Source organism: Calonectris borealis, chromosome 1, assembly GCF_964195595.1.
Source record: "Calonectris borealis chromosome 1, bCalBor7.hap1.2, whole genome shotgun sequence".
Taxonomy (NCBI): domain Eukaryota; kingdom Metazoa; phylum Chordata; class Aves; order Procellariiformes; family Procellariidae; genus Calonectris; species Calonectris borealis.
The window spans coordinates 41,459,070-41,472,241 of NC_134312.1; the positions used below are offsets into that span (position 1 = coordinate 41,459,070).

Sequence of the window (13,172 nt, forward strand, 5' to 3'; positions counted from 1 at the left end):
GCACAGGTTGTCCAGAGATTGTGGAGTCTCAATCCTTGGAGATATTCAGAAGTCAACTGGACACGGTCCTGGGCAACTGGCTCTTGGTGGCCCTGCTTGAGCAGGGGAGTTGGACAAGATGACCTCCAGAGGTCCCTTTCAACCTCAAGCTTCTGTGATTCTGTTAGAGCATTGCATTGATACCATGTTAAAGGTACTTGAAGAATTTAGTTTTATGTTTCCTGTCATACAGTTTCTGAATTGGCTGTGGGATTACAGGGAGATCTCTTTATCTAACTCTTTCAGTTCTTGTTGCCTTTTCATGGACTTTTCCGATGTCTGTAAATGGGATTTCTCGGTAGGGCTTACAGTAGTTGCTAATTAAAAAACCAAATTTGGCACAAATTTGATTGCCTAATCCATTATTCCAAGGAATCTCAGTATCTTTTCTATTGTCTATACATGATGATAATGCTGTCTTCGTGGTTTGCTTGTGCACCTTTGTGTATTAACAGCTCTTTGTACTTCTAGCACTTCCGTTGTATGCCCTTTGTGCTTTTTTTTTGTTTGTTTAGTTTTAGCTTGGCATTTTTTTAATCTTTCCAAAGTAGTCCAAAGCCTCTTGCCACTCTTTCTTCCTGTTTTTTCCCAGATGAAGTGTTACTGTGTAAAACTTGATACCCTGTCTGTGCCATCACAAGATGAATGCATAACCTTTTCAAACGGAATTTGCTAGAACTTTGCATATTCGTCTAACATTCGTCTAAATATTTGACATCAATGGTCTCTCAAAATATCTCCCCTTGTAGGCAATTAAAAAAAAAAGTTCCAATATTACATGGGTTCTTCGTTGTGCAAAAGCAAGGGAAGACATACCTTCTTTATGTCGTCTTATTCTGCTCTCTGACTTAGAGAGCAGTGAGGCTGCAATGGGGATCAGTTGCTGCAAGCCCACTGCTATCCCAAAGTGGTTCATTAGTGGTGTGGTAGCATTACTGGTCTCAGTTAGCAGCCAGTAATGAGCTGCATACATTTTACTCTATTTAGATCTTTGTGTAAGGCAGGTAAAGATTGATACAGAATGTAAGCTCCGGTGGAGGTCACATTACACACTGAAAAATGCAAATGAATTACCAAAGGGAGGGGGAAATATTTTTATCCCCTCATTGAAGGCATTGAAGTAAGCAGCTGCTTACCAGCCAGTTTAGTATGGAACATAATTTCTAGTCTAACAAACAGATATTTGCATATCTAAGGAAGTGAACAAGCACTGTTAAGAAAAATGGACAGACTGTGTCTCGAAAATGGGGGAAATGGAATGAGTCAGGATGAAAGATTAAGTTTGTTTAGATCCCAGGAACATTTCAAAGGTGAGATTGGTAAAAGCCTGTTGTGGTTTAACCAAGGGATGTGCAGGAATATGAAGATCTAAGGGGAGGTGGAGGAGTGCACCTGAAAGTGCTCTGTGAGAAGTTAATCTGTTGCAGATGAATTCTCAGACCAGAACTTCTGAATAATTTTTCGGTGATAGGGAAGATATGAAATATAAGGTGTGCACAAGGACTGGAACTGTGATTGCCTGCTTTTCAGTGCTGGCTCAATATGGATGTAAGTATGGATCAGTGTAAATACATTAAGCATAGATTTTGTCTATTTGGTGGTAACTTTTGTAAGCATTTGTTACAGTGTTGTCTGTTTTGAAAGTTAGTGATAAAATTTGTTACTGATTTTTGACCTTTTGGCTTAAATGTGATTTAAGGGAACTAACAAGGCATATTTCATACAAAAGTGTAGCAATGCGGTACCCTAGGGCATTTGTATATCATAAAAGTACCCAGGAAATACTAATAGGAGTTGGTGTTGCTGTCATCATCCCTTTTGTCAATACAGTCACTCCATCGGTGGAGGGAAGAGATTTAATCCATCAGCTTTCCAATATTTCTTCCCCCATGCTGAAGACGACTGTCACTTGTCCAGGCTGTCGTTGTGTGTGCAGCTCCACATGTTCTCTGAGCTCTGCTTGATTTTCTGTCTTGGGTTTCTTTTCTGGTGGGATATTGGATTATCAATCTTATTCACTGTGTCAGAGATCTGTCTGATCTCTATAAAAGTTGTTCTGGACCGGATGACTCCTGTTGTTTGTCAGGCTCTGCTTTTCCTTCTTTCTGAGTCTCCCAATAGTCTGTTGTTGAAGTACTTGTCCCAGGTCTGTCACAAACTCTTTGCCAAACTTCAGTAATACAGTTCCATTTGTATCAGTCACCTACCTCTCTTTAGTGTGTCACTTTTCTTTTGTAACTTCAGATTAAAAACATACCTTTCTAGGGTTTTGTTTTTACATGGTTTGCGGTATTCTTCCATTTTTGTAACAGATTTTCATGTTTGCTTTCTACTCTCTGAGGTAATTGAAACTATTAAACACTTCAAGTATATCTGAAACCACAACTGTCAGAAATAAGGCTACTTTCTAATTAGTGTCTTTCTCTTCACTAGTACCTATTGCTTCCAGGTGCAGGATAAAGCACCATTTCCATCTCTTCCTGTTGTTTTCCATGCTTAGAGAGGTTTTCAGCTCTGGTGGAGGTTTCAGCTACTCTTTTCCATCCAGTTTATTTCTTTTAATTCCTTTTGTTTTTTTTCACTTGCTGATAATCATGTGGGGTTCAGTAATAACTCTGGGCCCAAGATGCTTTAAAAAGACCCTCTTTATTCAGAGACATATTACTGCCTGCCTCTGTGTACCAGGACGTGGGTCGAGCGGAGCCCATTGCTCAGCCTTCCTGCGCCAGGGAAGCAAAGCTTCTTAGAGGTTCAGGTCCTGGTGCTGCATTTTACTGTGGGAAATCTGGAGTTACTGTGTAGAGAAGGATGATCTTTTTTCTGTCACAATCTTGTACTTCTGCTTTTTAACTGTGATTTTTCACCTGTGATGGGTAACTGCACAGCACATTGCTGGCAGCCTGTGCCCATGCTGACCTGGAACAGAGTGAAGGAGTAAATTCACTTAGTTGAATCTCTCCAGGATATCTAAATGCACCAAGAAGTTCAGCTTTGACTTTCACATTTTGGTCCCACTGCTCCATCGGGGTATTCCCGTGAGCCTCTTGTAAGGGTGAATATGGATTCTGTGACAAGACTTAGTTTAAGCGGTTACATCCTCAGGCACGAGTTGGGAGGGGAGAGTGTGGGCTTGCATGAGAACAGAATGAGTCCTCTGTTATTTGTGTTTCTCTAGAATTCAGGATGATGGGTTTTTTGTGATATGTCGCAGAAAGTTATTGATTCTTAGTGTTTTAAATAAACTGATGGATACATAGATACATGCTGTCTTTTATCAGAAAAGTGCTTTGTTAACTTCTTTATCAGAAAAGTGCTTTGATAACTTCTTTAACTCTTATACTAACAAATCAGCAAGAGGATAGCAAATGTTTTCATTAAGATAGTAAAAATATATCTTAATGTAATATTATCTAAAGAATTTGCATAAGAATGTAAGATAAACTTTATTTTAGGGCTTAGGATAAGCAGCAAGACCTAAAAACAGTATCTCTGGAGCTATCCAGGACAGTCCATTCGTATTTCTTCATCTTACTCTGGAGAAGAGGAGAAGAGAAATAGATACAGTCCCCACAAAAACAATGCCTTCAGATGTAGTGCATATAATTAGCTATATTGTAATTTTATCTCAGGTGGAATGTTGTGATACATATTTTTGAGACACTGGTAATGTGAGACACTTGCCTGTCTTCCCAAAATTCCTATTTCTGTTTTCGCTGCTAAACTGTGCCCATCACCTGTGAATACAATCTCACTTTAAAGCAAACATAAAAGAGGTAAATCTGGGTATATAGAGTGTTGTACTGGTGGAAACATTCATGTCTTTATTACTGTGATGCAAATCAGTTTTATGTATGGCAGATTAAAAGATTTATGTTACCTCATTGTTAAAATCCTTAAGTAGTATGGATTTCTGGAGTTTTTTGTATACTTGCACCTTGGTTTTGCAGTGAAGGGAAGGAATACGGCAGTGGCACTTGATCATTTTCTTTGCGGCAGCATTCATACTGGAAGTGCTCAGTAATCAGTGGCGTGTTGTTTTCAGCTGTAGAATCCTCATGCTCTATTAACTGTGGTGGTAGGAAAATGGCTGTTGGCAATTTTCCATCATGTCAGTGTTCTTAGTACTTACGTTAGAAACTGTTTATGAAGGCCACAAAAGTCTTTCTTGTTTTTTCCTCTCTCCAGATCTTTCAGTGTTGAGAGTTGGAATGTATTTTCTCTGTTCATCTGTTGTGTATATACTGTAAGGGAAGCAGATACAGTATTAGCCCTGTAGCTTGGAGTAACAGAAACCTGAGCTGATTTCAGTCTGTCTCGGTTTGTTCCGTCTAACTCTTTGTTCTAACGTATGTCTAAGAAGAGTTTAAAATGCCCACATTAGACTGAAGGCTGGGAAAAAAGGTTTATATTTATAAAGAAACTTTGTGAAAGATTTTTTTTTTTCCGTGTTTGTTACTGTGCAGCAATTCATAATGGTCTGTCCAGGTATTATTTAAAAGAAAGGCATTGCTCATGTAGAGATCGATCCAACCAAGATGATACATAATTCAGTCTCAATGGGTGATTGCATTCATTTTTCATTTTAACATTGAATAATTTGATATACTTTGAAATAACAAAGCAATGATCTATAGATTGGGGTTATGAAAATTGAAAGCAATTTGATAATATGCATGTCAAATAAAATCAACGGGTTTCTATTTTATTTTCTTAAACTGTAAACTAGCCATCACCCTGTGTCAAGGCTCAATTGCTTGAAAAAATAGCAAAGTTTTTCTTTCTATATTACTGCTTATTCTCCCCCCTTACACTCCCCAGCTTTCTCTCCCACATTTTTTTTCCCTCTCGGATCTTTTAGTAGTCACATTGCATTAAACATCTGCTATTCATATCAAACACTCTGGAAATCCATCCGTTGTTTATGTCAGTTAATGTTAAGTAATACTTTGTACAGCAATAAGAAGCAATAAAAAACCCAGCAATAAACTGCTGTGTGTCAGTGATTTCTCCTCAGGGTCTGCAACAAGCCATTTGATTTGACTGAAATAATGGCAAATGGTTTTAGACCTTCGCATTAACTCTGCAAGCTAACGTCCATGTGGGCTGGTAAGTGTCATGCTTACAGAATGATATTGGTGGTGTAGTCCCCGAGATAAAAACTGATGGGTGCCAGAATAAGCATTTGGATAAACAGAAATGTTAGTCGAAGAGTTCCTGTGGGGTTGTCGTTCAGGTTGTTTGTGACTTCTGTGTGTTTGAATACTTTGTGTGTAGTGAGAGAAGATAGAAGAATACTATTAAGTTGTAGTTTAAATAAAAGTGATAGTTAAAAGACAGCTATTTTAGGGTACCTAGGTTCTAAGTGCCAAAAGTGAAATACTGAAATGGTTTAGCTTTCAGGAAATATGCACTTAGTATTTTCTGAAAATCAGGTGTCTCAAAGTGTCTCAAGGTGAACATTCAAATCCATTAGTTGTGTTTCCTTCTGCTGTTGCAGTCAGTTGGAGACCTTCCTGTTGGCCTCAGAGAGCTTTCACCAAGCCCTGGGATGTTTGGTTTTTTGTTGTTTCAAGGGGATGAAAGTATATACAAGGTTTTCCAGCACAAACTTCTCTGTCATATACTAAGCAAACAGTGCAGAAAAGAAAGTTTTTCAGTAGCCAGTTTAGGTATTTCTTATAAGTACTGTTATCAGGAGTTCTTTATCAGTAGAAACTTTGGGTATTTCTTACAATAACTACTGTTTGACTTAATGTTTTTTAACCAGAGCTGTCACTTTTTATAGTTGGCTTGTTCCTTAAAATTTGCATAAATCATTAAATGGTATTCCGTTACAGAAAAGTGTCTTCTACTTATTCTTTGTAGAAGAAATGGCTTTGATTAAGGAATCTGAGTGGCAGAAATGTAAACCCTTTTAGTAAATAGTTCTTTTTTTTGTACAACAACATTAATTTAGGAAACTGCACAAGACCTTTAGAGAGATTTAATAAAGCTATTGATTGCATTATGCAGCATTAAGAAAGAGCAAAACCATACTTCAGATTTTCATTTGTCAAGACTACAATAAACTGATATTAGTCCATGCTTTCTCTTAATTTGTTGAAATTGTTGTCAAAAAAGTGAAATACCTAGTAGCAAGAAATCTACAGCTGAAATCTTGAAGAAAGCCTCTCTGAAGAAATGAATGAAAATAACGTTGTGAGAGGCACATAGGTAAATTCAAATTATTTTTATCGTGTCATTTTTTGTAATAAAAATAGGGATTATAAGGGAAAAACATGGAGTTCATGGAGTGAGCAGTTTATCTCTGTGTGCCTCCTGGTTTTATTAAGGAAAATATATGTGTTAAGGTGCTTGACGGAAAATTCTTGTTTCTCACTGTATGTTGTCATTTACAAGTTGCAGTGTTTCAGGGCTCTCAGATTTATTTGGGAGACTTATCTATGATAACAGAAAAATTGCAGAAATTGTTCACACATTTAGTTAGTTATTCTTCCCCCCCTCCCCCCCCCCCGTAGGTGCTTTTTATCTTCCACCTTGAGTATTAGAAACTTAATACTGTCATATGTTCTGCAGGATCTAGCCATTCGTTACATTTCAACCAGAAGCTAAACCAAATAAAATTGCAGTACATAATATTAGTAAATGTGTTCATGCATGTGGATGTCTGTCTGTCTTTCTGTGTTTATACACACACTCATATTTTTATGTATAGTAAGGATGTGTGTCTGTTATACCAGTATCCCCATCAGACTTCAAACTCAGGTTGCTTAACATAGTAGAATCACAGTGGTGGAAAAGGTGCTTTGATGCCTGTAAAAGAGTAGGATGATAAAGGAGAGGGGAAGGACCCCCAAATTCAGGGTACTCTGCATGAGAGTTGGATCTTGTTTTGCATTTAATCCTTTTCAGTTTTAACTCTGCTCTCATTTAAAGCAAGAGTGATGTTCCCACTTGTGTGGTTTGGGGAATTTAATGGTTTTTAAGGATGCCTAGAGAATACTATATCTGAATGGGGGAAAAAGAAAAATAGTTTCACTTGTTCGAATTGCACAGATACTAAGTTCATAGATAAAGTTAAAAAACCATCGAATGTTGATTGACTTTGTGACCAGCTTAGGTGTTGCTAATTTCTATTTTGCACTATGATGATACTTGCTATAATGTTAGACAATTATATTTTGATGTAAGCTCACATAGTTATGATGCCTTAATTAAACGTTTGGAAATAAAAGAAGCTGTTGAACTATGTACAGTTTTTGTAACTTGAAATGTTTTTCATGAGATTCACACAGAAAAAAATGTCCAAATGCTGTCCTTGTATTCAAATAATTGTACCAGTATAGTATATTAGTGTGAAGTTCCAATACGTTTTTGTCCTGATGGCTTTTCTGGTGGTTTTATTTTAGCTGTATAGTTTTTACTTCTTGGTCATGAATTTAGTCTTTGTAAAGGCCAAGAGGTGGAAACCCTCTGTTATTCCAGCAGTACATAGGACTCTCTGCACTGCTGTATCAGGAAATCTCAAGTAACAGTTTTATGATGTATGAGGATATTATTCTCTGAAAGCAATAACACGCATTTCTATTTCCCCAGCAATATCCACATAATCAAACATTCACAAGTGCTTTACAAAGGATTTAATTAAATAGTGTGCAGAATAACTGGATGCAGCATGCACACGAGCTGTTATATATTCAGTAGTTCACATTTTGCAGTTAGTGCAGAACACTTTTCAGCAGTAATATGTGTGAGTGATATTTCTATCAAAACTTGCATCATCACCCTTCCTTTTGTACCTTGCTCCTTAAAAATTGCACTAAAACCTTAACAGATGTCACGTCCAGGAGCATAGGGTACCTTTCTCAGTGCTCTAATGGTGTGATAAACAGGGAAATACAAATTCTCATGTTGAGACTTGAACATCAAACATTGTTCCTCTGAAATCAAATGTTTATGACTCCCCAGAGAAAGATATAGATTATTGTGTCTTTTACCACAAAACTCGGTGTGTTTGGAATTTTATTTAAAGGTAGTAGAAGTTTGTGGAGCAATCAAGACCCAAGCACTGAAGAATTTAATTTCTAAATTAACACCAAGACATTCAGAGTTTAGACATGGACAGTGAGAAGCAGAAGATTTCTCATTTTGTGATAATGAGTATGTTCAGATTCCATTCTGTCAGTCACTGGAGATTAAGAAAGTCTCTTCTTGGGCATTAAAGTGCAGTGCATCAGACCTTGCACTATGAAAAGGTAGGAGTGTGTTCATATGTTGTAGTACACTTCTAATTCATTCAGCATTATTGGTATGCTTATGTCACCTGCAAGAATTAGCATTCTGGAAACCAACAGGGTTATCTATTACATTTTGTTTTGTCTGTTCAGAAAAGCCCTTTAAGCATTAGCTGATGCATGAGATGAGTTTCCAGGCTTGCAGAGCAACAGGGCTGTGTTGGATGAAAGTGATTTAGAATATCCCTCTGCGGTTGTCTACCTGCAAGGCAGTTAGCCGTCCATCAGATTGGAAGGTTTTATTGGTGTGTCAGTGCTATAAAGTATCGGTCTAAACCAGCACACCAATACCACTGACACAAATAGTGAAAGACAGTCTATAATTAGCCTGTAAAGATGTTCAGTATGGGACCTAGTTTCCCAGTTCCACAGAGTTATTCCAGTTTATTACTGGCTGACACTGACAAAATCTGTCCATTATGACTGGCAAAAAAGACCAGAAACTACAAATGAAGCCAAAGGAGGAAACAAAAGGATCAGTTAAAAGTAGGGAATTGGTTTTACTTTAATGCTAGTTCTGTTTTGGTGTCGCTTTGCTTATTTGAGGAGAATTGCTGAAAACTTAATTGATGTAAATATGAGCAGAGTCTTTCTGTATTCTTCTTCTGAAGGTGCCTTTTGGAGGAAAGTTTAATCGCTGCAGAAGAAGTTACGGCTTTCTTTACAGAGTTGAGAATGGGAGAGATCCCTGTTTAATATTAATTTGCCATTAACTTCAGTGATTTCACCCAATAGCCTTTGTGTCCTTTTTTTTTTTTCATCCTTATCCCTTCTTTGTACAGCAGACAGGTGTTTTTCATTTTGCATGTCATTTATAACAAATTGCAGTTATTCTAAAAAATTAGTACAGTTCGAGCTTCAACTGAAGAAGAAAAGGAAAGCATGTAACTTTGAATTTACTCACATGTCTAATCTTGAACACCATATTTTGGATTTTTGCTTTATTTTCCTTAATTAGGCTCTTGTTCTAGTGTCTGCCTTTATATAAAATATTTATTCTTTACCATTTGTAGTATGTCTCTGTTTGCAATTTGGATATTTTCACTTTGCTTGTATTTGGAAGTAGCTTTTAGACTCTTTCTGTGCTTCCACTAGAAGGCTGGTGTTTTTATACTTCTTGCAGCAGGCCCTTTTTGGGAGTGCTGGAATATACCCAAGTTCTCCATTCCTGTTATTTCAGTGGCAACTTCCTGTGAACCCTGAAGTAGAGCTCCTGCTGTCAGGTTGTTCTCCAAGCCAATTCCACCAAACATATCAGCAAGCCAAAATAGACAAACTTAGGAGATCTGTCAGTGCTGTGATATAATTTAGAGTATTATTTAGAATAAGCAGGTCGGAATTTTTCTTCTTCAGGTTAGGAAGTCAACCCAGAGACCTTTCATCCCACCCAGTAAAGTACCACCTAGATATACTTGTGTTAACTGCGAATGAACTAGCTTTGGAACCAGAAGTAATACAGCCAAATGAGAGGAATGTGGCAGCCAGGCTAATTAATTGAGAAGCCAGGCTAATTAGTTTGACTGGAGGGAGCACCATGCTGATGTGACAGTGTAGCTTCCAAAATTCTGATTTGTACACAGGTTGCACTGGGCTTCTTGTAGACATACAAGTTGTTTCTGGGCTCTTTCAGATGTCTTTGCCATGAAGCAGCATTGTGTATTGGTTTATCCCCTATGTCAGTTTACTGTAATTTTAGATTTATTTCCAGACTGATAGTCAATTTTAGTTCCTCCTCAATCTTCTGCAGTAAGATTTTTCCAAACACGTGGATAGACATTGTAATACTGTCTTGTTCAACCTCATGCCACTGAGAGAAATTCCCCACCGCTTTTTTTTTAACCTGATGAAGGACCTTCCCGTCTTCTTCCTAATATTTTGTCACTTACTGAATACAAAACTGAAGTAATACTTCTGAAGTTGTGTATGGCACCATTGTTCCAGCCTGGGGGGCTGAGAGGTGGCTGACAGCGGTCCTGTCCTCAGAGAGTGCATGCTAGCAGTAGTGCACACTGAAAAATGCCTTGTTTTGTAAGAACTGGTGATTCTGAACAGTTTGCCATCTTTCTGGTTGTTATGAAACAGTATTTCTTTAGTGCTCCCCTTAATGTCAGTCCTTACATAGTTTGATGTGTAAGATGTTCATAAAGGAGTCACTTCAATGAAAAGATAAAAAATACTTGTGGTAAAAGTTTGTGTTACTATATTGATATGGTATAGTAAAGAGGAAAAGCAGTATCAAACCTAGAAGTAAATCAACAAGGTATTGTAAATAAGCTGGATTCTGTATAGAAACCTTCAGTTAGAAAGTACTGTGTTATAGCAATAACATAGTAATCATGTGTGAACAGATAGTGGCATAAGATAAAAAAATGAGTATTTTGTTAATGTTTCCTAAATAACGTTACTAGAGAGCTGAAATTAAGTTTTTTTTTTTTCTACATGTATGTTATTTAAAATGCTTCTAGTGATCGTTTATGGCCTTACTTACAATAGCTCTTCAGCATAGTAGCTCCCACAAAGAGTTAACATATATTTTTTCTATTTCTAGATCTGTTAGCTGTGCCTAAGCATCCATATGCTGCTATGGAGAACTGGGGACTGAGTGTTTTTGTGGAGCAAAGGATACTGCTAGATCCAAGCATTTCTTCTATATCATACCTACTGGATGTCACCATGGTCATTGTACATGAGCTATGTCATCAGGTATTAAAGGTGTTCAGATATTTGATATTAATGTCAGAAACCATGCATTCCTTTTCAAAACTGGAAATGAATTTGTGTTGTTGACATAGACAGTTGCAACTTTTACTGTAACTGGAGTCCAAATAATACGGAGATCTGTAAGACACATCACTACAATGCAGAAACTGGGAAGACTCAAAATGGGGATAGAAGAGCAAATTAGTAGCAATGAACAACTTCCCTATCTTCTGTATGATTATATTCTGTATATTTGTGAGGGTGTTGTTGGTGTGTAGACTAAACACGTTGATAACTGCAGAAAATGATTTCTTGCAGAACTATAGCAGATTCGTGCTGAGTTTCATGTTCATGTCAAAAAATGTTTTGGCTGAAATCAGTTTGGTAGTCATCTTCTTCTTCTGTCACATATACAGATACTTCCATTTTCTTTTTCTTTTCAATTTTTTTTAATTTGGTATTGACCTTCTGTTCACTAATGGTGGATAATTGAGTCTTCATGTGTACAGAAACTTGTATCAGTAAGAAAACTTTGTAATAAAACCATATTACAGTTTATTTTACCTTTTTTCCATCTTCTTATCTCAAACTGAACACATTACGAGTGTTTAGTAATGTTGAGTTGAATGCAAATGTTATTGAAGAAATTTGCTACAGGGGCAGGAAACCCTTTCTTGCACTCATAAGAGGCATAATCATAGCCTTCAGGTTAAAATGAATGAAATCCTACTGTGTAATCAGCATGGCTTACATCTGTGACTTTACATAGTATTCTTTAAAAGGCAATGCAAATTCTTAACACTTTCTGCAAATAAAAAGTACCATATAAAAGGGAGCCTTTGTAATGGAGTTCTGGTAGATGAACCTGGAAATAATAATGTTTGGTTCCTATTCATGTTTCACATTAAATCTGTCGATGAATATGAAGTCCTCAACTACAACATGAAATTTTTATTGAAAGTTATTGCTGGTTTGTTCTCAATACGATCATCTGATTTTTTTATATGCTCTTTATTGTGCAGTACCATAGGGTAGCACACTGTTCAGCCAGAAAAATTACAGTGCCTTAGGAATCAGGTGTGGAAAACACATATTAGGTCATCAAATCCCGGCTCCTGTTAGTATTAGATTCTTCTATGCGGTGTGTTTTGTAGTGCCGGGTTTAGTGCCCCTGATTACAGGGTTACACTGCTTCCCTTAAAACCTTTTGATTAAATCTGATGGTCAATAACTTTTTCCTAGCGTTCAGCTTAAGCTTTCCTTTTTCTGAAGTCATTCCATTACTTCCAGTTATTCTGTGCACCACTTTAATAATTTCCTCTGCTTCCAAAGCAATTTATACTTCAGATGTGGGCAATTATCACATCAGTAATTTGCCAAGTTTATTTGATTCTCATTGAAACCGAAGCCTTTTTACATTGTTCTGCAAATATCAGAGGATCATGAAGTGGGTGAAAACTATATTTAAATTTATTTTAGGGTGGCAATGTGGTCATAGAGTGCTTTTAAGTGACTTAAAATTGCAAATGAGAAGGTTTACTTGGTGTCCGTGTTGATATTACTTCCAGTGCTGTTCGCTTAATTAAAAGTATCTTCCTCCATTCACGTTGCTCCTGTTTCTGCTTTAATACATGCAGATCAGGTCCTTGCTCAGCTGCTTCATGGGATGACTGGACAAGATAGAAAATATTCAGGTGGAAGAAATATCATTTCTACTTTTTAGATGCAGAATCGAGTCACAGAGAATATGGATTGTTCATCTGCAAATAAAGTTTAAAGGGAGAATACCCTCCAAAAATACAAGCCACAAAACACTGTGTAGCACCTCCGTCAGAGTATTGTCTTTATTTAGCCAGTTTTTTTCTGCTTTTATCTTACCATACTCAGAAGCCCCTCAAGGAAAGTTTAGCTGTGGATAGCATAGAGCAGGAACTGTAAACAATACTAGCTTAGCTGAAAATGTGTTGAACTGAGACCAGGTTGGGTCCAGGATCTCTTGCCTCTGCTATTTAATTGTTAATTATTCACTGCATTTCTCATCCTCTTTTGCTGTGCATCATCTCGCTTGCTAACCTGGGGTGGCACATGAATATTCCTCCCCTTCACTCAATTTTACACAAAGAATAACAGAGGTAATCA

General features: G+C 37.2%; 1 protein-coding gene across 1 annotated transcript in view; it reads left to right on the forward strand.

Annotated features, from left to right (window-relative positions):
• TRHDE (thyrotropin releasing hormone degrading enzyme) overlaps positions 1–13,172 on the forward strand; it is a 218,084-nt gene that overhangs the window by 75,519 nt on the left and 129,393 nt on the right. Inside the window, exon 4 of the mRNA XM_075150062.1 lies at positions 10,882–11,036. Within this exon, the coding sequence (XP_075006163.1) occupies positions 10,882–11,036 (155 nt within the window). The remainder of the gene's footprint in view (positions 1–10,881; positions 11,037–13,172) is intronic.